At 57.3% G+C, this 26,448-nt stretch overlaps 7 protein-coding genes across 7 annotated transcripts; 6 read left to right on the top strand and 1 right to left on the bottom strand.

The window, feature by feature from the left end:
* Positions 1-1,214: 1,214 nt before the first annotated feature.
* Positions 1,215-3,918, top strand: HRG_05757 (subtilase family domain-containing protein; the record flags this gene model as incomplete). Its single annotated transcript, XM_044864228.1, has 5 exons — positions 1,215-1,565; positions 1,650-1,715; positions 1,786-1,813; positions 1,871-2,017; positions 2,075-3,918. 5 exons carry the CDS (start codon positions 1,215-1,217, stop codon positions 3,916-3,918), a joined length of 2,436 nt encoding a protein of 811 aa, XP_044720760.1.
* A 2,235-nt stretch (positions 3,919-6,153) lies between these two features.
* HRG_05756 (uncharacterized protein) lies at positions 6,154-7,558 on the top strand (the record flags this gene model as incomplete). Its single annotated transcript, XM_044864227.1, has 6 exons — positions 6,154-6,243; positions 6,289-6,498; positions 6,589-6,929; positions 7,008-7,357; positions 7,423-7,460; positions 7,514-7,558. The coding sequence occupies 6 exons, from the start codon at positions 6,154-6,156 to the stop codon at positions 7,556-7,558; spliced, it is 1,074 nt and encodes a 357-aa protein (XP_044720759.1).
* A 6,276-nt stretch (positions 7,559-13,834) lies between these two features.
* Positions 13,835-14,495, top strand: HRG_05755 (uncharacterized protein; the record flags this gene model as incomplete). Its single annotated transcript, XM_044864226.1, has 3 exons — positions 13,835-13,891; positions 13,949-14,224; positions 14,280-14,495. The coding sequence occupies 3 exons, from the start codon at positions 13,835-13,837 to the stop codon at positions 14,493-14,495; spliced, it is 549 nt and encodes a 182-aa protein (XP_044720758.1).
* A 2,741-nt stretch (positions 14,496-17,236) lies between these two features.
* On the top strand, positions 17,237-17,841 carry HRG_05754 (chitin synthesis regulation, resistance to congo red domain-containing protein; the record flags this gene model as incomplete). The annotated part of the gene is made up of 2 exons (XM_044864225.1): positions 17,237-17,376; positions 17,472-17,841. 2 exons carry the CDS (start codon positions 17,237-17,239, stop codon positions 17,839-17,841), a joined length of 510 nt encoding a protein of 169 aa, XP_044720757.1.
* Positions 17,842-20,138: 2,297 nt separating this feature from the next.
* On the top strand, positions 20,139-21,593 carry HRG_05753 (uncharacterized protein; the record flags this gene model as incomplete). The annotated part of the gene is made up of 2 exons (XM_044864224.1): positions 20,139-20,332; positions 20,396-21,593. The coding sequence occupies 2 exons, from the start codon at positions 20,139-20,141 to the stop codon at positions 21,591-21,593; spliced, it is 1,392 nt and encodes a 463-aa protein (XP_044720756.1).
* Positions 21,594-22,738: 1,145 nt separating this feature from the next.
* HRG_05752 (STIMATE family domain-containing protein) lies at positions 22,739-24,007 on the bottom strand (the record flags this gene model as incomplete). Its single annotated transcript, XM_044864223.1, has 2 exons — positions 22,739-23,416; positions 23,471-24,007. The coding sequence occupies 2 exons, from the start codon at positions 24,005-24,007 to the stop codon at positions 22,739-22,741; spliced, it is 1,215 nt and encodes a 404-aa protein (XP_044720755.1).
* Positions 24,008-25,139: 1,132 nt separating this feature from the next.
* On the top strand, positions 25,140-26,076 carry HRG_05751 (superoxide dismutase; the record flags this gene model as incomplete). Its single annotated transcript, XM_044864222.1, has 2 exons — positions 25,140-25,350; positions 25,430-26,076. 2 exons carry the CDS (start codon positions 25,140-25,142, stop codon positions 26,074-26,076), a joined length of 858 nt encoding a protein of 285 aa, XP_044720754.1.
* Positions 26,077-26,448: the final 372 nt, after the last annotated feature.

Here is a 26,448-nt window from a genome sequence, read left to right as displayed (position 1 = left end):
GCTTATGGTGTACTTACTTGAGCTTACGCCAGGAACCTGACAAGAGGCATCCAGAAACAACTGCGCTTCTACGGTTATAGGAAAACCCCTTGGCCTGTCCCGCCTGGTCGAAAATCTATAGCCCGTGTTCTCGTAGGCTTCGAGTCGGGGCATCATCGGACTCGGCACGCTGCGCATCAAAAAGGTGGATCTCCCTGCCGGGCGGAGCAGTCTAAGCCTCCCCTTTAACGCCCCGTGCTGCGTAGCTTATGGTGTATTTTGATGAACTTACCAAAGAAGGGGACAAATGAAGGCCATAGAAGGGGCCTAAGCATCTTTCTGGCTGCCGGGGTGCGGTTTAAGAGACACGTCGATACCCATCACTCAGCAGAGCGAGCCTATCAAGACTCGTGCCATGCGAATACTGGCGACGACGTGATCTGGTACCGGCTAGGATTCTAGTGGCTTCTATTATAGTGTGATTTGCTGGCAAGCTGAGGTATCTCGTCCGACGCGGCGTCTGGCTGGATAGTCTTCGTAAAGTCCTTGGACGCCTTCTCTCATCAGGCCCACGCGCCGTTGTTGATCGCCAAGGACGTTCCGGTTTGATGAGCGACCGACGTTTAAAGCATTACGTAGCTGGAGACGTAATGGATCGGGCTCCACTACTTGGCGTTGAGATCTGGGAGATGCATATATATATATATTCCTAAGCAACCAATTAGCCATCCTCCCGAGGCTAACGGGTATATTTTCTACAACCAAGCCTGTTAATAGAGATCGATGTCTCTATGCCTGCGGAAGGCAGGTGAGTACTTTCTCTCAGATATGGCCAAGCATCATCTGGCATCTAGGAGGGTATATGCAGCGCCTTTACAATCATAGTGGGCCATACGCCTTCTCTCATTATGCCCTTGCGCGTTGTCGATCGTCAAGAGCGTCTCAGTTTGATGGGTGCTCGGCCCACAATCTAGGCATTAGCCAGAGACTTTATGAAATCGGGATCCGCTGCCAGGTGTAGAGATTTAGGAGATACATACATACATGCGTACATTAGGATACGTAGGTAGTATATAGAAAGGGGTCGCTTCTTCACTCTCGTGTGGCCCGTTAACCCCAACTCCGTCGTTAATCCTTACTCCGTCGTTCTCCGTCGTTACTCCATCGTCACGCCTAGCTCTGTCGTTACTCCCAACTCTTAGACTATATAGAGTGCACAACAGACAAGCCCCGCCATGGTTCGTCTTTCAACACTGGTGCTGTCGCTCACGGCAGTTGCCTCGTCGGTCCTTGGGGCAAACGAAGAAACCAAGCCTCCTGGTCTATGCGCGGGCAAAGACATGTTCTTGGTCGAGATTGACCCAGCAGCCAGCTTGGACGAGGTGCTGAAGCCCGTCGAGGCCATGGTTACCCGATGCAAGACAATGGACTTTTCGCTTTTCAAGGGCGCCTCGATCCAGGTTGGCGAGGGCGTCGACAAGACGGCGGTGCTCATCGAGCTCGAAAAGATGGCAAGCGTCAGGGAAGTGTCCGCTGTCGAGAGCGGCGAAGGGCCCGAGGTCCAGGAACAAGGGCCGGCCACCGACGTGCCCGGGGGTAAGACGATACAGCGACGAGACTCGATGAACCAGACGACCAAGACGGCGCTGCCGGCTCATGTGTTGACACAGGTTGACAGGCTGCATGAAGAGGGATTTACCGGCGAGGGCGTCAGGGTCGCCCTCATCGACACGGGCGTGAGTCTGGATCATCCTCCCCTTTATATTATGCTGCTCTCAATGCCAACGTCACGCCATGATGCTTCAGGTCGACTACACGCACCCAGCACTCGGCGGTTGTTTCGGCCCAGGTTGCCTGATATCCTTCGGCGCCGATCTTGTGGGCGAGCAAGACAAGATCCCGCCGGGGGAGAAGCCCGAGGTGGCCGACACGCCCATGGACTGCCGGGGCCACGGCACGGCAGTCGCCGGCATCCTGGCTGCGCAGCGGGCCAACAACACACTCGGCTTCAGCGGCGTCGCGCCCGGCGTGAGCCTGGGCATGTACAAGGCGTCGGGGTGCGCACGGCGGCTCACGAGCGACACGCTGGCCCAAGCCGTGTACCAGGCCTACGACGACAAGGCCGACATTGTCTCCATCTCCCTGGGAGTCCGCAACGCCTGGGCCGGCAGTGCCATGGCCGAGGCCGTCTCGCGCGTCGTCGCCCGGGGCGCCCATGTCGTCGTCGCCGCGGGAAATAGCGGCCAGCGAGGCATGTTCGGCTTATACTCGCCTGCTTCGGCCAGGGGCGCCGTCACGGTGGCCAACATGGTCAGCCCCGTCGTGCCCGAGCTGAAGTGGCGGGCGACCTACGCAGTCGACGACGGCGACGAGGTTGAGTTTGACCACCAGGTCGGTGAGAACAGTGACTGGGGAGCCCGCGTCTCCTACCAGCTGGCGACGCCCAGCCGCGACACAAGCCTCGACGATGCCTGCGACTTTCTCTCGGCAGCACCGCCCAAGGACAGCATCATCCTAGTCCGCGACGGCGGCAACTGTCCGCTCCATGTCCAGGCCGACAACGTCCTCGGGGCGGGCCGCCGGTATATGATGGTGGCGAACAACCAGACAGCGCTTGGATGGGGCCGCCCCGGCTCGGGGAACACGGTCTCGTCGAGCGCCGTCTCAGCCGAGCTGGGCGACCGGTGGATGCAGGCCCTGGGCGACCAGAAGAAGGTGACGATCCAGCTGCAGGTCGTAGGGCTCCACGAGTCTCCCAGCCGCGCGGCCGGCGCCGTCGACAAGACGTCGTCGTGGGGCCCGGACTGGGAGCTCAACATGAAGCCGCAGCTCGGCGCTCCGGGAGGCGCGGTCCCGGTCCCGCGCATGGGCGGCAGCTTCATGGTCGAGTCCGGGACGTCGTTTGCCGCGCCCTTTGTGGCCGGCGTCATGGCCCTCATCACCCAGGCGCGTGGCAAGCTCGAGCCTGCGCTTATGGAGAGCCTCCTTTCAGCAACGGCGCGCCCGCAGCGGTTCCACGACGGCACCGGCTTCTTGGACTCGCTCGCGCCGGCCGCGCAGCAGGGCGCCGGCCTGATCCAGGCCCATGCCGCCCTTCACGCAACGACGGTCCTGACGCCGCCGAGCATCTCCTTCAACGATACCGACGAGGGACGGCCGGCGCAGTGGCGCAGTCTGAAGATTGAGAACACGGGCAAAGGCGACGTGACGTATTCTCTCTCGTATACTCCGGCCCTGACCGTCTATGCCACCAAGGCCTTCGCCCATACGCTGGCAATGTTTCCCGAGGAGTTCGAGACCGTGGAGGGCAGCGCCACGCTACGGCTCAGCCGCGACACCGTCAGGATTGCCGTCGGCCAGTCCGCTATCGTCGACGTGGTTGCCGATCCGCCGCAGGGTCTCAATGCGCGCCGGCTGCCGCTGTGGTCCGGCTGGATCACCGTCAACGCGTCCGATGGCAGCTCCTTTTCCATCCCCTACCAGGGCGTGGCCGGGTCCCTCGGCGACCGCGTGGTGCTGAATAAAAAAGACGTCCGAATCGCGACCCAATACAATCCGCTTTCGACCTCGGTCTGGGCAACGCCCGGGGAAGTCTTTAGGTTCGGCGCCGATCCCGAGACCAGGCAGCAGGACGTCCGTCCTGTCGTCGTGGTCCGACTACGGCTTGGCGTGCCGCAGTTGAATGTTAGCCTTGTGCGACTCAACACATCAACTTCAGCCTCTGACAACCTGGGGCCGCTGCGTGGCTTTCCCGCCAGGTGGCTCCCTCATGATGAAGGCCAGCCCTACACGTGGGACGGCACGCTCGAAGACGGCAACTTGGCCCCAGAGGGTTCCTACCGTTTCGAAGTGGCGGTTTTGCGAATCTTTGGCGATGGCGCCAACGATGCTGACTGGGTCAGAGTTCTCAGTGAGGAATTTCGAATCGAGCATAGGTAGGTAGATTGCCCTTTTTCTTTTTCTCGGGACCTGCCCGCCCTGCGCGTTTCTTTCTCCCGTCATCGACGACGCTGCAGTAGGATACAATCTCCCCACTTTTTATATGTTTAAGCGTAATGCAATGCATGTATGCAGAAACAAGCCATGTGCAGACACATAGATTCCCTTTTTTCTTTTTCTCGGGACCTGCCCGCCCTGCGCGTTTCTTTCTCCCGTCATCGACGACGCTACAGTAGGATAGTTACAATCTCCCCACTTTTTATTTAGGTGCCTCGGTTGGGCAACGGTCCAGTCCATAGTGCCGGCGCTACGTTGTTTGACTGGCCACGTTGGTCCACTTTTTCGTGTGCTTAAGCGTGATGCAGATGCAAGCCATGTGCAGACACAAGCCCCTCCGCGCATATTCGAGCTAAAGGCGGCGGGTATTATATCAGCTAGTAAGGACGTCCCGCTTTTAAGAGTACATCAATTTACTAGTAAATATCACTATAGTAGAAGTTTCACCCCGAAATAAGGTACCATGCAGCACGGCAGATCTAATGTATCGTACGCGCTGTCGGTGATAAAGCGAAGCTTCCTTAGCACTGACGGACCAACGTACTGTACATGCTTTCTAACATCTACCTTCCTACCTAAGTTTTTCTAACCCGGCCTAGGTAGGCAATAAAACGAATAGTCGTTGGAGATTAGGCGTCGAGGCCCGGACACATGCGATCGGTTGAGTGCAGCCAGCTCCTGATTGCCATGCCTAGCCCTTAAGGGCTCGTGTCCGCGCCCACAGGCTGAGCCCGTAATCCTCACCTTCTTCTTTGCGCCCCTAAGACGCATCCTTGCCTCATCTGGTCCTTGCCTAGCGTGGAGACGCATCATCGCCTCAGGCGGAGGAGACGCATCCTTGCCTCATGTATGCACGAAACTAATGTACGTACTAGGCTCAGGTGTAAAAGGGAGTCCGTGGCCCCACAGGGTTCCTGCCGTTTCGAAGTGGCGGTTTTGCGAATCTTTGGCGATAGCGCCAACGATGCTAACTAGGTCAGAGTTCTCGGTGAGGAATTTCGAATCGAGCATAGGTAGGTAGATTGCCGTTGAAGGCCGGATTCGCCGGGATTCCTATATCCAGATATGTATAACTGCCCTAGGTAGCTACTGTTATTTATTGTAGGCCGTAGTTCGTGTTCCATTCTCTCTCTCCCGGAGACAGCGCCGATGGGTAGAACTAACCAATCGCACTCAGACGCACGTACCCTGGAATATTGTTAGTATACGTACGTATGTGCGAGTACGATTAGTTCCGAGAGGTTGTTAATCTAATTAGCGCGCACTGTATGCACTGTACGTGTTTAGTAAAGAGGGCGTTTCTTTCTCGTTATCAAAAAAAATGTCCCCTGTGTAGAAAAAGCAAAACGTACCAAACTTCTCTAGCTCTCTGTCTTCTTATTCCCTTGTACTACTAAGAAGAAGCGGCCGTAAAAAAATTGGCCTTAATAGAGCGAACCCTTTTAGTATATAAATAGTTATTAATATCTCTTATAAAATAAAGACAAGTATCCGTATAAAGTATTATAACCTAGTAATTAAAGAAGAATTATAGATAGAAAATAAGGAGTGTATAAGAAGACGATTTAGTACCTACGTATTTATGTATCCTTTCCTTTTTTTAATAGGGGTAATTTTAGCGTCAGCAACAACTAACTATACGCCTGCTCTTGTCGACAGCCACACTGACCCACCAATCTCCCCACTTTTGTTTGCGGGATAGGTAACTAGTCAAGCATTCGATTTTACCTACGAATTATTAATCGTCTTAGTGGGGGGGCTGAGTTGCTGTGACGGGGCGTGATTTCCCCCCTCCCCGCATGTCAAGGCGGACACTCAAGGGTGAGCACTCGCCTGCCAATCGTTGCGTGTATATGCAGGTGCACAGGTGGCCCCACTTGTTTGTGTGCTGATGAGGACTGACAGCATCCGGTGGCGCCCACACAGCTAGTCTTGTGTCACGTCAAACGGACCCTGACTTTCGCAGCGGCCGTCTTTCACATCAGTCCTCTCCACAATGTGTATTTGCCAGTCTCTACATATCATAGAGCTTATACTGTAACCAGTCTGCTCTTTACGGCAGCTAAAGGGATATAGTCCAGCGGCTCACGGGATCCGGCTGAACGCCGTCTTTCTTCTTACAAGGCGCTTTGGAATCGGGGTCTCGATTCTTAGCAATCGACCAGCATCGACTCAGCTATGGACAACCCACGGAGCACCCCATACGACAGAGTGGATGCCGACGGCCCACGCAAGCGTCCTTGGTGCTCCACCGCCCTCGCCGCTCAGGTGCTCGGAGACGGGCCTCACGAAAGGGGCCTTGGACGGGCCCAGCCCTCTCATCGGGGAGATTTCGACGTCGCCATCATCTGCGCCTTGCCCCTGGAATACGATGCGGCGTGCCTCTTGTTCGACGAATTCTATGATGAAGACGGTGACCTATACGGAAGGGCCACCGGAGACCTCAATACCTACACGACGGGTCGAATCGGCAACCACAGCGTCGTCGTCGCTCTCCTCAATCGCATGGGCAAGGCCTCTGCGGCAAGCGCGGCAGCCAGTATGCGGTCGAGCTACAGCCGCCTACGACTGTCGCTTCTCGTTGGAATCTGCGGCGGCGTGCCCAGAACCCAGGCTGGCAACGAGATCCTGTTAGGAGATGTCGTCATCGGCAAAACAATCGTCCAGTACGATTTCGGAAGGCAGTATCCCGACAAATATATGCGTAAAGATGCCGCCGGAGACAACCTCGGCATCCCGAGCAAGGAAGTCCGCAACATGTTGGTGAGGTTCGAGACGGAACGTGGCCGCAAGCGCCTCCAGCAAAGCACTGCCGCCTTTCTCAAGCAGCTGCAGGCCAACGCTGCTCGAGACAAGCTTGGAAACAAGTATCAATATCCTGGCACGGCAGAGGACAAGCTTTTTAGGTCCAACTATCGACACAAGCACCGTACCTCGCCGGTATGCAGCTGCAAGTTCGACTCTGTCTGCGACGAGGCTACCAAGTCATCATGTGACGATCTGGGATGCCAGGAAACATACGTCATGCCAAGGCAACGACTTCGTGAGAAGCAAGCCATGGAACAAGAAGTAACAGACGGGGCGCAAGATCCTGACATTTTTGTTGGGTCCATTGCTTCGGGCGACACCGTGATGAAGTCCGGAGATGACCGGGACGAAATCGCCGCTCGAGAAAGGGTCATCGGGTTTGAGATGGAGGCGGCTGGTGTTTGGGAAGAGCTGCCTAGCATCGTTGTCAAAGGCGTATGTGATTACGCAGACAGCCATAAGCACAAAAGGTGGCAGAACTTTGCTGCTGCCACTGCCGCCTCCGCCATGAAGGCTCTTCTCGAGGCTTGGGTTCACCCAGACGGTTTATCGCGGCCGGCTATATCTCCGGAAGGTAAGGACGAGACGGACCAGAAACCTGCGAGACTACCACTCACTGACTCATGGCGAGCTCCACAGTCAACGTGCAAGTCAGCGTAAACAACCACCACGTACTTGTGAGTCTAGAACGAGGCACGAGTATCACGCACGCGATACCTTTGCACGGCAGCGAACCCTGCTCCCAGCCATGCTTCCAAACTGTGATGGTCATTGACGCGCGCGGTGAACCTCTAATTACCATTCTACTTGGGAGTCATTTCGAAGAAAATATGTCTCAAGCAGGGGCTTCAGAGCACAGTGGAAGGAATAGGGGCTCAGAAAGGTGCAAATAGTGATGCGTGTCTTGGTCTTTCTAGAGGGACGAGTGAGGGGCTTATATAGGTAGAGTATTACTATTTAGACTCACACGTATATCTATGTACACCCACGCCCCATTTTTTAAGATACATACCAACGCCAGCCCCCCCAACCCAATTGTACCGCGCGGGGCTGGCAAGTAGCCGTACCGCCTAAATGCCCGCGCCCGCCTATACTGTACATACACATAATGCATCTTTGGCCACATAACGTATGCCTCTCAATTCGCTCAAATAACGCATTTCCGAGCCTTCAGCCCAAAGTTACAACATTCCGGCCCATCAATTAATCCGGCCCTGCCGGTCGGCTCGGCTCGGTCCTGATACCCTGGCGACCCATTGGTCCCACGTACTTGATTGCTTTGTCAGCCTGTACCTCCTAGTAGCGTTCTCACACCCGCGGTCTCTCGCGACGTTATAAGAGACATCGTCGGCCCGGGGCAATATAAGGGGAAGGGGATTAAGAGGAGAACGCGGCCGGGGTGGCGCGCCTATAGCTTCGTCAGGGCGGCTCCCTTCGCCCGGCGTTGGAGTCGCGCCCATATAAGGGGCCCTGTTCGCTTGTCAAGGGAGACTCGCCACGCTAGAAGAAGCGAGGAGAACCTCTCTTCTAATAAGCTTCTTTTTTTTTCCTGAGACGAGAGAATATAATATACGCTGCATCGTACCTCCTATTATCTCTACTACCTGACTGGCCGTACTGTGGTACGTGTTTCTTTACAATGGGCTGCGGCTAAGTCATCAATCTCGTCGTGCCCCGACGCCTTCGAACGCTTACGTTGAGGCGCCTTAAGCTGGCCTAACTCGAATTGGGCAGCTGCGATGCGCTCACGGCCGCCATAACCGGCTGCGATGCCCTCGCTGTAAGTGAGCCTAGTATAGGTAGCTTGTCGTTGCGGGGCCGGCCGTGTGTATTCGTGATAACGTCGGGATCGCGGATTCGAAGCAATGGCTCTTCGAGGTCCTTAGGGTAGTTATTAGCATCAAAACGCACAGAAAAGGGGGGGGTGGGGGGGGTCCTTTACTAACGGCTTCCTAAGCCACTATCATACGAGAATATTACGCTTTTAAAGCGTTAACCCGGCTTTAAGGTGTTAGGGCATGAAGAAGAGAGAGGATAGGGTCCATCGCGGTATAAATGGGCGGGGCGGGCTGGCGTGGGTAAGTATCTTTAAAAATAGGGCGTAAGTGCGAATAGATATACGTATAAGTCCAAATAGTAATACTCTATAGGTATAGATAACCACAAATAACTAGGCACAAGAGGGCATTAGGATGTCCCTATACTTGAGTCAGGCCTGCATTGTATCCTTATGCTAGGAGAGTCAGGTTGGTCCGGCAGACCCCTTTTGGCCCCGCTGGGCATGGCTCTGATCTCCTAGTCTGCTTGGTCTGACAGTATGCAAATTCGGCCCGGCCCGCCAGGCTTGACGCCATATTAAGACGCTGATCGACTTCCAGCTACTTGGCTACATGCTCAAGGAGAGATTCGAAGATCTCGGGTGTGGGAAGATAGAGCGGGAAGAATGGTTGCTCGAGGATAGAGATACGGGACAAATCCTCGATCTCTCAGCACCGTGGGATTCTGTCAAGCTGGTAAAATACCGCTACACCATGCAAAATGAGGGCACCCCAATAGAGGTGTTACTAATGCGTATTATAGGCCCTTTCTTGTCCTGACAGATTCACTCTTCAAGGTATGATCTCGACAGCTATAACTTCTCTTGCTTACCCCAGTAGTCTGGTCAGGTACTCGACATGAGCATGATATTCCGAAGACGCACAGCACCGTCCACACAATGTCCGTCTTGACAGTTCATGAATCCTAGTCTCCCAGGACGAGAAGCTCAATGGTAAGCGCGGAACGCTTTTGCATCAGGACATGCGTTAAAGCTTCCGTAGCAACAGTTGTGGGTAGGCCTATACCGCCGGGTTGAGGACATCCAGGAGTTTGAGGTGCTGGAGTCGACTGTCACCGCGGCCACAAATCCCGAATTGCGAGATAATGGGCTGAAACGACCGGCTCAGTCGCGGCCACCCGAGCAACTCAACGCAGACGAGGATATTAGACAATACAGACGAGTGCAAGTAATTGACACAGAACTTCGGATCCACACAGGTAGCAAGAGGAGGGTTATCACAAGAAAGGCTACGCTGACGGCTCGCGATTTGCAAGAGACAGAGTTCCTCGCAGGATATCTGGCAAGTGTCTCGGGTCTATCCGAAGCAGACTGTTTGGCATTTCTACAAGAGTTTAAAATTCAACTCACAGCCATCCGAACCGAGCTGTCACCCTTCAATGCCACGCCCTTGTCCAATGCCACCTTTTCTGGCCAGCAACAAGGCTCTTCGAGCTGTGTTCTCCTAACAGACATGGACCTGTTTTATCCCTACCCGTGCAACGACTACCCGGCCGTATTTCGCCAACCAACTCACGCTATGGCTGTGTCGCCACGATACAGAGAACCTGCTCCTATACTTCCTAGTATAATAGCACCCGGCTCGGAACGCTGTCGAGGTCATTATAATAGCAGGCTCTTCGAAAGAAGTCCCGCGATCTCCATCCCGAGCCTCGACCCGGTATACGACGCTCCCCCTCCGCTCCCCCCTCCACGAGAGTTGCCCTTTGGCACCTCAGAGCGGCCAAAAGTCACGAAAGGGCCTCCGGGAATCTAATGGCGGCTGTGTCATCCTTTGATCCTAGGAGCTCCACCACTGGCGAGGAGGGATACTCCATCTATGCATCCACCGAAAGGTACGACACACGCTGGCTCCTGAGACTCGTTGTCCCCGACCCAATCGAATGCACCCTGACTTGCATGCCCGCCCGACGTTGGGCCTGCTGGTCCAACTCCCCATTTATAATGGGGACAACCGTTTTCCGCTTCCGGTGAAAGGGCATCTCTCTCGGGGAGGAACAGGCGGCGGCGAAGATGAAAAAATATGTGCCGGCTGGCTAGCTGCGCAAAACCGCAGTTCTTTCTCTTAAGCAGCGCGATGCGAGATCGCATGGAAGAAGCCTGATCGTGGTCAGATCAAATTCCCTTCCCACTCGAAGACGCAGTATTTCGGGTTGGTCCGGTTACCCAAGTCTGCCGGGAAACGTACCCGAAACGATGGTTAACAACACTGCGACTGTGGGTAGTGTCGTAGGCTGGCCAGGGATTGCTCTCAGGATCGGAGAGAAATGGCGGCTCATGGATTGACGGCTGACCGTTCGAGACTCACACTTACGGCACCAAGTATACAGGGCCCGATGCCAATGCAAGAGTCTTATGGGCTAAGGGAGTTTAGGAGAGAGAAAATATGTGTATTCAAAGCATGGAAGAGTATTATAGACTATACGATGGATACCCTTCGTCTTGATTGACCCCCAATCGGGGAGAGTCGTACGTAACAGCGAACTGGAGCGACTCGGCATTCCTTCGCCTGCTTTTCTGGTCGAAGCAGCCGCCGAGGGTCAGGTGCGTGCCGTCGACCTGCCGCGCGTTGGCATCGGCCGCCGAGGCACGAGGGAACCACCCACGCCCGTGTCGACGACGAACATTCTTTAATTATATAGATGCTTTAAAGGTTTATCCTTAACCGCTTCCCCACCCCCCTTCCCGGCTGCCAATCCGACAGATAGAGGGGCGAAGCCATGAAGGCCTCCCCGTTGTCTCCCGCTTACTTCGACAAGGAACCAATGCGATATCAGTAGCAGCCAATCTGATGCTGCCCGCAAAATTTCATGGCACCTACCTTTGACACGACACGGCGACGGCGGTTGGTTGGAAACGCCGGTTTCCAGTCATGCCATGGAACCACGAGCGGCATGTTCCCCTGACACGACGAGTGAGCGCTCCTCTGACGACCAAGGAGCAAATGCGGCCGAGGGACAGCAAACGAAAAAGGAAATCACAGGGGCTATTAAAGAGCGCACTACAGTCAATAAGGGCTATGTTTCCATGCCAAGATCGGGTGACGGCTGTATGCGTTGAAAGTTATAAGTGCACTGTGATCCAATGACAGCCCCCTTTCTCTGCGTTTCTCCTCTCCCGCCCAGCTTCGAACCCTAGGTCGCGTCTTCTTTGACAGGGCTGACAAGCGGGACGGCGGACGAGTTCAAGTTTTCCTTGGTCCGGAAGACACACGATACTGCTGGGACCCTCTTCTGTTCCCAGCGGAGACGGGCGCCTTTCACACCGATACCCTCTTCGCCAAGTGCCGGGCCTATGGCGAATTCGAGAGGCATAGGAAAGGGGGTCTCTCAAGCGGCAGATTTGTGATTTGCTCTTACCAAACGAGGACAAAAAGATGCTGTTATAGAGAGGCGTCGACTTGGACGAGGACGGCACCGAGGACGAAGGAGAGAGAGGGGAGGGTTCATCCGGCGGCTGGCGGCAAGGCAAAGGTAAAAGGAGTCGAATCGTACGAGCAATTGTCAAGGAACTGGCGTCTCCAGACTCTGGAGAGGCTGCGGAGGATCCTGCGCGACATCATGCAGCTCAAGGTCTACAGCCAGGACATTGAAAAGGACAACTTCAGAGACGGAAAGTTGGTCGACTTTGGGTCGTCGTGGAAGAGCACCGACTATCTGACGATACGCTAGCCGCCTCTCGACTCGTTGGAAGCGAAGGGGATCATTCTTTTCTCCTTGTTTTCCGTCTCTTTGGCGTCCTTGGCAGCGAGGGGGAAGTCCTCGTGTGGTGGCCTCGTGGTGAGCAGTGGAACACGCGCTGGAATCCGCTGGTGCGCCGTCGAGCCTCGTGGGCCGGTCCAAGAGACTGACTGGCTCACGTTCAGATTAAGCTGGGTCTGACGTGCCTCGCGCGATGGAACACGGAAGGCTGGCGTGGTGATGAGGAGGAAGAGTTCGTCTCTTCTTTCGAGTCAAGGTATCTCCATCTCCACGTCTGTACTCGGTACCTTTGCCGGGGACCCGCCCATCTTGCTTGGCGGCAGCCGCCTGTCCACAGGGAGTGGAATTCCCCATATTGGTGCTGGCACTGGCATGGAACGAGGTGTCTCTCAGCACCGGGAAACCACGGTGATTGATTTGATACAGAAGAAGCTCATTTCAGGAAAAGCCACTCGGCCTGCACGCACACAAGACATGAGAAGCAGGCTACGGAGATGCACGGAGCATGAAGTAATTACAGTACCTACCTAAGGTACACTGGGATATTACAGTACGTGCTCGGAATCATGTAACTAATACATGCATTCTGCATCCATGGATACGGCGGGGCAAGATCGGCCCTTGCTGACCCCACCCACCTCTCTGGGGGAAGGCGTGCAGATGACACAGCGGCCGGCCCGGTGCCGGCTTCAGATAGACAGCCTGCTGACCGTATTTCATCCAAAGTACCTCGCCGGTACAGACCCGAATTGTGCCAACGGGCCGACGCTGCCTCCTCGCCGTCCACCCCAGGCAGGTACAGGAAAAGTACAGTACAGCTGGCATGGGCTGGACAGCGGGCTGCTAGGCAACAACAGTACAGACACCGCCTGTCCCGCCCGCTGTTGCTGCTGCTGCAGCATGCACTCAACAAGTCCCAAAAAAACATCAATGCCCCCCCTTCTTACGGAGCCTTGAGCTTTTGTGGGCCCTGCACACCAAAGACAAGAAAAAAACCGCGACCTGGTCGCAATCGCAACCGCAGCCGCCACTTCCTCCGGACTCTCCCATCGTCTCTTCACCACCTACGTAAGCCTGAGTTCACCGACCGCCCTTTGAATTCTGTTTATTCTCTGGACCAAGCAAACCTTCGCGCCAGAAACTAGAGTCAAGTTAAGAAGCAGCATAAACGACTACCGACTCAGTTTGCTTTGCTTTCTCGGCCTCCATATCCCTTCTCCATCATCCTCATTTCCCCCCTTTTCAGACGACGAGAAAGACCGACTTCTACCGACTTCTCCCTCCCACCTTTATTCGCGTCGCCACAAACCACCGCCAGCGCCGCCTTCCCGTATTCTCCTCCGACTGCCGACCACGCCTCACTGCATCTCACCCGCCTCTGCAATTCGCTGCCGCCTTGGCGCCCAGAGCAGTCCTTATTCTCCCTCGTCAACGAGCGTCAGCCGCCTCCGCCTCGGCGCCTCTCCGTCCCGCAACAGACCGCAGCGCACACTCGGTTCCCTCCGTTTTTGCCATGGAGAGCCTCCAGCTGTCCCAGGTGCTCGCTGACTTGAGCAACCTCGGCGCTGCTGTTTGTCTTCCCTCTCCTGCCCACTGACTCTTCGCTGACCATTCCCCTGCCAAACAGGAACCCCAAGCTGCCGCTGCCATTGTCAACGCTAGTATTCCCACCATCAACACCGAGTTTGCCAAGACGCAACCAAATGCCGCCTCCGCCTCGCAGTCCGCCTCCCAGCGTCCGTCCTCGATGAAGCGGGCCTGGTCCTCCGAGCCCGGTGCGCCGCCCAAGTTTGACAAGCTGGGCCGTCGCATTCTCATCAACTCACCCGCCTCCCGGCCAACCTCGCGAGCTGGCTCAGCGGCCAACTCAACTCCGGGCACTCCGCGTCGAACCGACTTTGACGTAAGCAACACCAACCCGAGACTCCTCGACCCATGACTGACGCGCCCCTTTCTAGATGGACGAAGATTTCGAGCGGGCCTCAACTCTCATGGCTCTCTACGACATCCGCGCCAAGATCAAGCAGCAGGACAACAGCAGCCTCATTAGGGCCCGCGAGAAGATCAACGCCCTCGCTGCCAAACAGCAGGCGCAACAGGCGGCAGAGCGCAACATGAAGACGGCAGAGGAGCTCCGCCGAAATCGGTACTCTTTTCCCAAGACGAGCACTTGAGGGACGACCGCAATGGGAGACCAGCTCGCTCCATTTGCGGTCTGATGACTCCATTTGATGCAGCTTACTTTGCAAGGCGTTTGGGTCTTTTTGACGCAGTCATTTTTGGTCGAAAACTACTTGTCTCTCTCCTTGATTTTTTGTCGCAGAACTTTTCACGTAATCTCGAACAAGGTCAGGGGCGAGAGCCGCAGGCCCGACGTCCGATCGACAAAGCACGAGCCACTATCCGTTTACGAAAAACAGACGATGACGACGCGGCCTGTACAGGCGGGTTCTGCGCATGGACTGCGTTGTGTCGACCAAGATGCTACTTTTTTAATTGGACCTTTTCACCGGGGTTGGTTTACACCGGCAACGAACAATGCCGTTTCTTTTACTTGAGTAGACGGCGGACAGCGGTGCTTTACTCGACAACCCCATCATCAACGACCTTGAGGACGGTGTTGCCAGAGGTCAGAGGCGTCTTGTTTCTTGGGCGGGGTAACGGAGTACGAGGTGCAGCGGACATGATGCTTATGACGACTTTTCTTGCAGGGGAAACGTCCCGAATCGAGGCAGGCCAACGCGCATGGTCAAGAGGAGCACACCCAACGGGGTTTTGGCTCAAATCATACATGACTTTCTCGGCGCAGGGCTTGTCGGTAGATTGTTTTATACTGTGTTTCCCCGAATCTGTGTGCGTGATGGAAGAGGGAGGTGATCGAGCATGGATCGGGTGCGCGGCCACTTGTCACAGCGTCATTCATCAAGGAGAGGAGCGCATGCTTGACAGTAGCATAACCAGGGTCACGACCGGTACAGAGAAGCTAAGCAGCTGAAAGTTCTGTTTATAATCTCAAAGCGCTGTAAATCCGCAGCGCCCGGTGGACCGATCCATGGCTGGGACAAAGATTCGTGGAGTGAGCCTGGAGAGCAGACGAGACAGGCATCAGCTCGAGGTTCCAGTAATGGTTCCAGTAATCACTGGGTGGATCAGCGCTACAGCCCAGCTGCCCCGGAGCATTGCATCGTAATCAGCGACAATTTGGGTATTCGAGGCATCGCTTGTCAGCTGCCACCTTGGTCCTTTTAAGCGTAAAATCAGGCGAGACATTAAAAGGGCCACAGCGCCATAGGGACAGCCAGTAGGCGTCTGGCTCGCCCCTCCCTTTCCGCGACGCCCTCTGCCCAAGAGGCGCAAGCTCGTCATCCTGCTAGTGTGTGAAGGTGTCTTGGGTACTTTTCAGCATTTGTCTTGTCAGTCATTACAGTACCGGTAGTGCAGCGTTGAGTGGGTGGGTGGGAGCCGTAGTCGCGGGTGGGCAAAGCCGGTCATGCGCGCAAGAGTGGCGGCAGAGGTCGCGTTGGCGGATCATGGTTGTCCCGCTCTCGACGCCCCGGAGGGGCACATGCAGGCCAGGATGCGAAGCTAACTTAGATGACCGCAACGGTGATGTCAGCGACCTTTGGAAAAGCAAGCACGGCCATTGCCCCGGTGGTCGACGGCGACTGGGGCGTAGCGTAAGTTGCCGTGCGGAGTGTACAGGGCGTTCTGTCCTGTGTGGCGCAGTGGCCGCCGCGGTTTGCTTCTCCGCCTGAGGGAAAAGCCTTGGCCTCAGCCACGACCGGCCGGCAAAGAAGGCTCGGCAAGTGTCTTTCAGGTACCCGTACTCGACACCCACGGCCGGGTACCTCTTCTGCTCGCCATGGCCGCGACGGGGCGACCAAAGCTCATTGCCCCATTAGGCGAAAGCCAATAAACGTAGGGCCCGGCCAATTAAGCACATATACACCTTGGTGACAGAAGGGGCGCGATACTTTGCTACTTCTTTGACTGTAAATACACTTGCTCGAGGCAAGTGTCTTGAATCGAACGGCCGTCATGGTAAAAGCTGTTGTGAATGTGATATGTCCCGTCACTCGACGTTTACTGCCCAAAAAGGACTAGCGGTAGATAAGTTCATATTTTTATCTGGCAGCCCCACGTAGCTGCCCGCTAGATCGACTCAGGCCTAGTGCCTCCAAGTCACCTTGACCTGCGGGCGGTGCACGCTACTTGGAAGGACTTGAGCCCCAGAGGCCGCGTCGTACTGTCGCTCGGGTGCAGCATGACAAACCAGCCGGCCAGGTCCGCCAACTGTCGACTCACCTCGTCACCACACAACACTGCCACGAAGCCAACCCGATGCCAAGAGGCCGGTGGACGATTAAATAGCAGCCTGTCCTCCCCCGCCCGAGCGACTTGGTTGTTTCGAAACATTGCCCTCCGCGACTAGAGGTGTTATCCTGCCGGCATCCCGAACAAGATCCGGACCCTCCATCCCTACCTACTACCTCTCTGTCCATCGCATCATCCATCTCGCCACCCCGTTTTTCTCTCCCAATTTTTACCTCTGCTTTCCCTAGCAACTAATAGCGGGCCGCCAAGAAAGAAGGGAAGCAAGCAAAGTGGCTTCTGTTACGCCAAACGTTTGCGCCGTCACGCTGCCCGACGAGTAACAGAGCCCAACAACAATTCTTTCCATCGTCAACGAGCATTTTCTTCTCCGACCATCCTACCACTTCAAGACCACATCTACATACTCCAGCATCTGCTATACAGATAATCTTTCGGTGTCTTCCGCTGCGCAGAGACAATAGTCGGCATCGACACGACTCGGGTAAACACCCCGGCCAAGGATTGACTCGCTTGCGCCGCCCATCTTTCCATCTTTCCTTCGATCGCAATAATTACGCGCACCACAATGGCACCGGCAGTCATGTCGGCGCTGCTGGAGCCGCGGTACGTCGAATGCATCAATGGGGTCTGCAGGAGACGCAGCCGCTGGTTCGATTGGGGTCGGTGGATCGTCCTGGGCATCATCCTCATCGTCCTCCTCATTGTCGTCTTTTCGTGCTCGTAAGTCCCTTTTTATCTTACACTACCACTTCCGCCCTCTTATCGCGGGCAGTTGAGGCAGAGTCGTTGGTGCCTTGGCTAACGTCCACAAACAGATGCCTCGCTCGTCGTCGCCGTAGACGCGGTGCGCAGCCTATGTACGGCACCGGATGGATGGCACCTCACGGCAAAATGGGAGGCGACAACCAGCAGATGAACAATTACCAGCCGGGCTACCAGCAGCAGGGCTATAACCCGCAAGGCCACGGCCAACAGGGCTACCCGCCACCGCCGCCAGCGTACGGCCAGCCGCAACAGCAGCAGTACACGGGCACGACGGGCACGACGTTCAACCCCAACGACGGCTACTACGGCGACCCGTCGCAGCAGCAGCACCAACCGCAGTACGGTGTCCAGCAACCGCCCAACACGTACCAGCGTGAGGCCGCCTACTCACCCCCTCCCGGCCCGCCGCCCGGCAAATAGGGGCCCGAGACAGGACCATGACGAGCCTGTGAGGAAGGGCAACGAGAGGAGAAGAGGGATGAAGTAGTACAAATGCGAGACGAGGGAATTGGACGCAATGGCTGGTTTAGTGCTTGGCGTTGTAATCAAGGGAACGACACGAGGAGATGAGGGGAAAGGGCACGGTGGCGGGCCGAGGGGACGCGTGGAATAGTCGCGGGTAATTGCCATGCGTGGATCGGACAGGGCGAAGGGCAGGCAGCCGAGGGAGCCGTTGCCACCGGCGGGCAGTTGCCACCGGCGGGCATACTGTAGTGCCTCTCGTGGTTATGAAGTCGTTTCATTCGTCAGTCAATATTAGTTTGATGATTCGCACGCCGAGTCGAAATAAAGATGATTCTGAAGCAGTGCAGCTGTGGGCCTTGGCGGGATGACGCAAGCACGTCTCAGTGCTGGGCAGTGGGAAGACAGGGCGAAGCACAGCCACAGAAGTACGGTGGTGCCAAGGTCAGGCGTAAAATCCGTTGGCTGTCGATGAGGCAGTTGCCGTTTCCAGCAGGCACAGCAGGAATAATGTCATTGTGCGGCAACGATCAACCTCGTCCGTCGCCTTGGGCCTTGTTTCATGCAAGCACGGCATGGGTGCAGAAGCCTGAAACGGAGCGCGCACTAATCAATTAATTATTGGCCGGCTTCGGCGCCATTTTGACGCGTTTCTTCTGGACGTACAGTAATTACAGTACGGTTGGTCTGGCTACCTCGGCCCAGGTGGGTAGGTGGGCGAGGCTGTTTCGTACTGTATTGTATAGGTAATTAAGCCTGCAGTACGGTACGCACAAAGCCCGCGGGACAAGAGGGATGAAACTGCGCTGCATCTGTGTCTCGCATGCCGTGGCGCCTCCCAATGCAGGAATAATAAATCACAATGGTAAAAACAGGAGAGTGCTCTGTCGTGGCTCGGCTTCAGGCAGCCAACCAACCAAGCCAGCCAGCCAGCCTCCCAACATCGAGATACCTGCAGCCATGCCATGCACACGCGCAGAGAGGCTGCTGCTCATGCCGTCCCCGTAGAGCAGCGGAGAGGAAGCAAGAGGCCATTTCCGTGGCCCGGCCAAAGGGAAGCGGGCTCCACCCCACTCGCGGTGCTTCTCCGCACAGTTCGTGCTGCCCCCGTCCCCCCCTTTGTGGCCCTCTTCTTCGTCTTGTGTCCGGGTTGGGGCAAGGGGAATAGACGGTCTGGTTGCCTGGCTATTGTGTTTGAGCTCATAAGAATAGTCTCCTCCATTTGGGTTGGCGAGGGAGAATAACGGGCGGTTCCTTACGTAAACCTAGAGCGCTCATCGGGTACCTACAGTAAGTAATTACCTCCTCCTCATCGGGCACTGCAGTGCTGGGAGCAGGCCTGCTCAGTGACTGGCCACCTGTGCTTGGGCCTCTGCTCTCGGGCCCACCCCCCGGGGCTCGCTGGATGCTCTATCCGTACAGCGTACCAGCCCGCGGCACAACCAGGCATTCCTGGGAGAGGCGCGCGCTCTCTTCCATTGTCCAGCCGTCGAATGTCCATTAGCCGCTTCGACTCTTCTTATTCTTATTCTTCTTATTGTTGTTGTTGTTCTTCTACTACTACTACTACTACTACTACTACTACTACTACTACTACTACTACTACTACTCCCGCTCCTCTTCTCCTCCTGCTTCCTCCTTTGCCCCCAAAGTTGCGACGCGCGCTAAGCCAATCGTTCCCGGTAATTAGCGTCCCCCCTGGTCTAGTGAGACAGCACCCCGAAATCCGCTCCGCCCCCCTTGTGTTGTTCCTTTGTATTGCATCCTTGCTTTTTCAACCCTCCTTCGTTACTCCTGATTCTCTAGATCCCGCGTCGTTTGTTTCCATCGCTTCACTGACGACGCCTGCCCAACGTCTTGCGCGGGCCGCCTCCGCTTCGAGCATCCCGTCGTCAAAAGTCAGCCACGCTCCTTTGCGACCGCTTCATCCGCGCCAGAGTGCCACCTGTTGCCACCTCTCCTTTGTCGGCGCTTCTCGTGCCAGCCGCTGCACCGTATCCAATCAATCAGATCTCTTCCTTCATGGACACGAGTCACCAATGAATCCACGTCTCCGCCATTGTTCAACCATTTATCGTGTCCTCGCTGCCGCCTCCCGCATGACGCCTAGGAAATTATCGCCCACTTTGAACCTCCCGTTGTTCCGGCCGATATCCCTCACCCGCTAAGACGGCCACGAGAAAGACGAGCGGGACACGGAGACTGCGCGCGCGCCTGTGCATGAGCCCGCTCGGCTCTGCCATCACGGCGGCACCATGCCTTCGGTAGACGTCGTCATGGCGCGCAGCCTCGGCCGAGGCGCCCTGCAGCAATTCCAGGCCGCCTTTGCCCGGAGCACCGCGCCCGACATGGCCAGAAGAGATGTCCTCGTCGATGCTGCCGACCGGGTCTATGATGTTAAGACGGCCTTTTCCAGCTGGGACAGTTGCATGCGCGCTGCCTTTTGCAAGTATGCCATTCCCGAGACTCCTCCTTTTGCCTCGTGTGCCCCGTCCGCTAACCCCCTCCGCAGATGGCCCGTCATTGCCGTCATCATCGTCGGCGGCCTCCTCCTCATCAGCATTGCCTGGTGCATCATTCGCCGCCTCTGTTGCGGCCTCGCCTGCTGTTGCAGCTGCTTCCAGTGCCTCAGGTGCTGCGGAAACTGCTGCGGCTGCTGCGACGCTCCCGGGCGAAAGAAGCACAAATACCTCGACGAACCTTACATCCCCCCCGACCACGGCTACCAGGCACAGGCTCCCATGCACGCCCCCCCGGGGGCCCAGAATCCACCCCAGTACGCTGAGTTCGACGTGCCCCGCAAGGGCGGCGAGGACTCGCTCCCCGAGATGCCCAGCTGGGAGTCGGGGTCTTCCAAAAAGGTCAGGCTCGACGACGAAGTCGAGATGGACCAGTTGAACAAGTCATCCACGGGAACGACCGCCCCGGCCAGTCACATGGGCGCAGGCTCAATCAGCCCGCATGGGCCCCCCGGCGCCAGCCCGACTGGCTACATGTCCCATCACGCCCAGCAGACCCGAAATGGGTACGGACAACTGTCTCCTGGCCTACGTCGGCAGAACACGGGTCTATCTTCCCCCATGGATCAGCGTGGATATCATGACTACGCCTCCAGTCCCGACCCCAACGGCTACGGCTACGAGCAACCCTACCCTGGTTATGCTACCCCCGGCGCTGCTGCCCACGGACAACAACAAGGATTCGCAGCAGAGCCCGCCTACCCGGGTTACCACGACCAGCAGCAGTCTTTTGGGGGACCGCCCGCCGGATATGGCATGAGGCGGCAGGGAACGGGCGACAGTGTCGGCAGGATGGGCGCTCGCACCCCGTACGGCACGGATCCCCGCTCCAGGGCATCACCCGGCCCGAGACAGACACAGACACCGAGACCTCGAGGAGACTACCAAACCATCCAGTCACCGAGAGCCACGCCGGCCCCTCGTGAACCGGGCTACGGGCAACCGAGCTACGGGCCTGCAGACTTTGAGTATCCCGGGGCACACCACTCTCCGCCCTCAGGCTGGCCCGCGCAGAACCACGTGCCAGAGTCGGCTCCGCAGTCGCCCATCACCAACAATGCCGGCTTCGACTTTACGTCTGGCTATGCCCGTCCTCAGCCTCAGGGCTACGACGACCGTCGCCCCAGCGAAAGCGCCAAGTCGTCGGCGCAGGAGTTGTATCCGGGGTATAAGCCCTATCAGCCCGCTTAATGAGGGTGAGGCTGAACCTGGCATGGAATGTCTCCCTGGCCGTTATATGTTGGATATCAAATCTTGCGTCGTGGGCATTTAGGGGAAATCTGAAAAGAGCAGGGCAAGGAGGGTTTCATCGGAGCATCCTGGAGATGATATAACTCTTGGGCGGTGGTCCCGGGATAAAGGGGCGAGGCTATGACTTGACGATGAATCTCACGCCTGCGAGCAAGGGGGAGCTCGGCCACCCGCCATCCCACGCGTCTCCGAAGTCGCATCGGGAGTCTCATCTGGCCCCTGGAATACTGGGGACGCATGACGAGAGAAACGTGGTGATTTGTACTGCATACTACCGCCTGTGTACTGCAAACTGCCTGACGGGGAGGCAGCCGGCATGTCGACGGAGCCGCCGAGGGAGGACGGCAAGGTCCCGTAACCCTCCCTGCTTGTCCGCAGGCTCGCTTCTTATATTCATGTATCAATACCTACTCTAGGGGCTGGAGGTATCTAATGAAAATCGGCTCTATAAGCGAAAGTGGCCGCGTTGGGTGCGCGTCCAATCACCGACGTCTGTAGTGGCCGGCCCGCGTTCGATGATTGGGTTGCTGTTCCAGTTCTCCTGGGTTGGCTCACCGGCATCATCTCCCCGTCATGTGACGATCAGCATGCATGGTCCGATTAATAGTTGGACGTGGAGGGGCCTACGTCGTCACACGTCATACACTGTCAACCTTGGTCAAACTCAGGCCGCTCACGCATGCGTCTCTATCCAATGACGCACACGGTGGCCTTGCCATTGCTGATTTGAACCTTTTAAAACGACAAAGATAAACTCATGCAAACCCCCAGGAAACGCCGCATTTGTGTACATGGCAAGAGAGACCTCGCCCATCCGCCGGGCCCAGGCGCTCTTCTGTCCGGTGAGCGACTATGGCTTCTTCGAGATGCTTCGCTATATATAGGTAAAAGAGGACAGGGGTCTGTTTCTAGTGCGCGCAATAAGACTTGACTGGCCCAGGCAAAGAAAGGGGATGGGTGATTGACAAGGTAAGAGAGCAAGTGTAGCAGTGGCCGTGCGCCAGAGAAGCGCAAGATGCTTGAAGTCTCGTGATACAAGGCGCAAGACAGAAACCAAAAATTTGACAAAACATCGAAACCCGCGCCTATTCCTTGGGAAACAGGTCTGCAGATACAACCTTGCTCCTTTCGTTGCGGCGGCTGGAGCTGCTCCCGATGACGGTCGGGGCGTCGCCGTCCACTTCCGGGTCGTACTCACCACCCGCTGCGAGGCGAGCAGCCCGGCCTTGTGGCTTGCGTGGCCGACTGTGGTCGTGGCCGCGGTTATTGTGCGCGTTGCTGCCGGCGCCGGCGTCGACGTCATAGTCTTCGCTCTCGCTCTCGCTCTCGAACGCGTGGTCTGCCAACAGGGTACCGCGCGCGTGGCCCTGGTCCGGGTCCTCGGACGACAAGGGCTCGTGGTCCGTCTCCTTCTTCTTGATGAGGGAGTCAATGATGTAGTATTGCATGGCGTTCATGATGAGGGGGAAGATCATCATGACAAAGGCAATCTGCAGCCTCTCGTTGCCTTCTGTCCACCCGAGGGCCCAGTCGCCGACGGTTGAGATCCAAGGGAAGAGGAGGAAGATGACGAGGACGCAGAGCTTCATGCCGAAGAGGCCGCCAAAGTAGATGATGGACTGTTTAAGCCACCATAATGCGTTGGGCGGGTTGCCGTAGTTGCCCGACTGGATGGACTCGAGGGGCTTGCCCATTGGCGTCATGGCCACGAGGCCCGTCAGGATGCGCAGCAGGATGATGAGGATGGGGATGCCGAGGGTAGTCTGGGGCGGGTCAGAGGGCGTCTTTGTGTGGAAAGAGGGCGCGTAGATACTCACATCGATGGCCAGGTTGAGGAGATACAAGGAGCAAGGGTTGGGCTCGTAAGAGTCGTTGGTGGTGCGGACGAGCAGGCGCTGGGTGACGGCGGGCTCGAGCTTGATAGAGAAGCGGCCGCTGGTCAACATGGACATGAAGACGTTTGCGGCGTGGACGAGGACGGAGCCAAAGACCTGTTTTGACACGTCAAAGGACCAGATCTTGAGGGGCCGCTGCGGCCTCTCGCGCCAGCGCTTGAAGACCAGAGACAGCAGGGCCAGGGCGCCGAGGGCGGCCTGGACGAGCAGGGCAAAGGAGCCGAGCAGGCGGCATTCGCCCTGCGACTCGTTGTCGGACGTGGGGCCGGCGTCGGACGTCGGGATGGCGGCGACGAGGGCCGCTGTCGCCGTGGCCATGGCGGTCTGGACGAGGTCGGCGGCGGAGGAGGTGGAGGAGGATGGTGATGATGACGATGACGAGGCGACGACGGTGGCGACGGCGGTGGCTAGGGAGGTGGTGGCATCTTGGACGGCCAGGGCGCCGGCCGGGGGGTGCATCAAGACGGGAGGGAACGTCGGAGAGAAGACGCCGAGGCCGGACGTCGGTTCGGTCGGTGGTGATGCAACGCGGTGGCCGGCCAGCGAGGGCGGGCGGGCGATCAAGGAGGGGCGAATCGGGAACAACGAGGGTCCGCGACACTCACAAAGGGGAGCGAGGGAGGACGACGACGCCTGCTGCTGAAGAAATGGAGGGCAAGGTATAAAAAAAGAAAAACCACACACGAAAGCGGGCTAAGTGGCGACAGAGAGAGGGAGAATCAGAGGGGCGAAAACGAGACACTCAGAGCAGGGGCGCCGGGGAAGAGGGACAATAGCCAGGCTGGTCTGGCGATGATGAAAGGATCGAGTGCTGTGTCTCAGCTTCGAGCAGGACGGAGACTGTGCTGCGCTCCCTTACATAATCGGGGCGGCCTTGGCGTGTTGCGCCCTCGCCGGAGTCGCCGCTCCGCCTCATCAATGCCATAATGAGGAGCCTACGAAGTATGTACGTACTGTACACACAGAATGGGCGCACGTGCGAGCTACGGAGCGCGTCTTTGTGCCAGCCCGCTACGCTTCTCCATTCCGCAAGATCCTGGACAGAGTGCATAGAGTGTTCTAGGCACGTTTCTTGCGCTTGGCGGTGCATGCTCCGACCGCGTCATCAAAGCAGCCTCAAAATACTCGGATTTATACTGGCCGCGTTAACCCGTTGTACTCTGCACAAAGGTACTCTGACTCGGGACGCCGCCCATCTTCGCTCTGGCTCGACAAGACGGCTCACCCAAATGCACCAAAACCCTCGTATCGAAGCAACTCCCCTCCAGCACAATGACTGGCCCGTCCCGTGGCCCGGCCGGCGGCTGCGGCGGCAGCGCGGCTACCCGTTCGCCTTGACTCGGCCCCACAGCCGCTCTCCGCCGCCCACCAGCCACAGTAGCCGTCCGCGGTTCACGTGCACATGTGGCTTTTCCCGCCAATCAGCATCCTCGTCCCCGGTACCACTCCGTCCCAGCTAGCTGCGACAGGGAAACTCCAGCGCGCGCCTGGCCGTCTAAAATATAGTACAAAAAAAAATAGACATCGCGACAAGCAGCTCCCTCCAATCCGTCCCGAAAGGGGTCAATCGCCCTCCCGCCAGACAGACACCATGTTCCGCACACGGCTGAGGCTACCGCGCCGCCTCCCGGTGGTCTCCGTGCGCACCGCGGCTCATGCCCGGAGGAGCCTGCACCAGGTGCCCCGGCTGAGGCACGACTTCTCCCAGGGCGTCCCCAACCTCATGAGCCCCGGCGGCTTTGCCATTGCCTGGACCGACTACATGACCTTGATGGTCGACAAGCTCAATGCTCTGACGACCGGTGCCGTCTCTCCCTCCCCTCTCCGCCCGAGAAACGACCCCCCGACCCCCCCATCTGACCATGTTTCTTCCCCCGACAGGCACCGACCTCGAAGACAAAGACACAAAAACAATCATCCTCCTCACCGCCCGCGAGCCCACCAAGGCGCCCCTCTTCAACTACGCCTCCATGGCCCACAACAACCACTTCTTCTTCCGCGGCATCTGCCCCCAAGGCACCCCGATGCCCCCCGTCCTGCGCAAGGAGCTCGAGGCCTCCTTCTCCTCCATCGACACCCTGCGCCAAGAGTTCGTCCTCACCGCCCAGGCCATGTTCGGCCCGGGCTTCCTCTGGCTCGTCAAGGCCGGCCCCGCCGACTACCGCCTGCTGCCCACCTACCTCGCCGGCTCCCCCTACCCGGGCGCCCACTGGCGTCGCCAAAAGACGGACATGAACTCGATCGGCGACGAGGGCTCCGCCCGGCCCTACCTCAGGAACCAGCTCTCGGGCGCCAAAAAGCGCACAGCCGAGCTGCCCCCTGGCGGCATCGAGCTCGAGCCCCTCCTCTGCCTCAACACCTGGGAGCACGCTTGGTTGCTCGACTGGGGCGTCGGCGCCGGCGGCCAGGGCGGCAAGATGGCGTTTGCTGAGTCCTGGTGGGAGCTCATCGACTGGGAGCAGGTCGCCAAGCATTCGGGCGTGCTGCGGCCGGATTTCAAGTCGGCGGCGACTGAGGAGGCGGCTTAGTGAGGTGCATTTGGCGTCCACCTCTTGCCGAGGAGCGACCGCCATCCTTGGGCTTTCACCTCTGCATTGGGCGCTGGCGGGCTGCCTCGCCTGGGGGAACCATGTGGCCATGATGCGCGTCTACCAAAATAATGTAAAAAAATGTCTTCTCACTACTTTCTACAGCTAGTCCGGGACTGTTCATGTACGAATAGCACAGCCATCATGGCGTGGTTATTTTACCCTCGCAGGCAGCCTGCCCAACGAATCTGGAGGCGTCATTGTCCCATTCAACACGATTTGGTCACAGCTTGTCTGCAACATTACGTAGATCGAGGCCAGTTGACATGGCGGAGACGCATGGCAACCAAGAGATAATTCGTCATTAGCTCT

The sequence above is a fragment of the Hirsutella rhossiliensis genome, assembly GCF_020360975.1.
Source record: "Hirsutella rhossiliensis strain HR02 chromosome Unknown scaffold00005, whole genome shotgun sequence".
Lineage (NCBI taxonomy): Eukaryota > Fungi > Ascomycota > Sordariomycetes > Hypocreales > Ophiocordycipitaceae > Hirsutella > Hirsutella rhossiliensis.
Note: the sequence above shows the minus strand (reverse complement) of the source record. Positions and strands in the feature narration are given on the sequence as shown.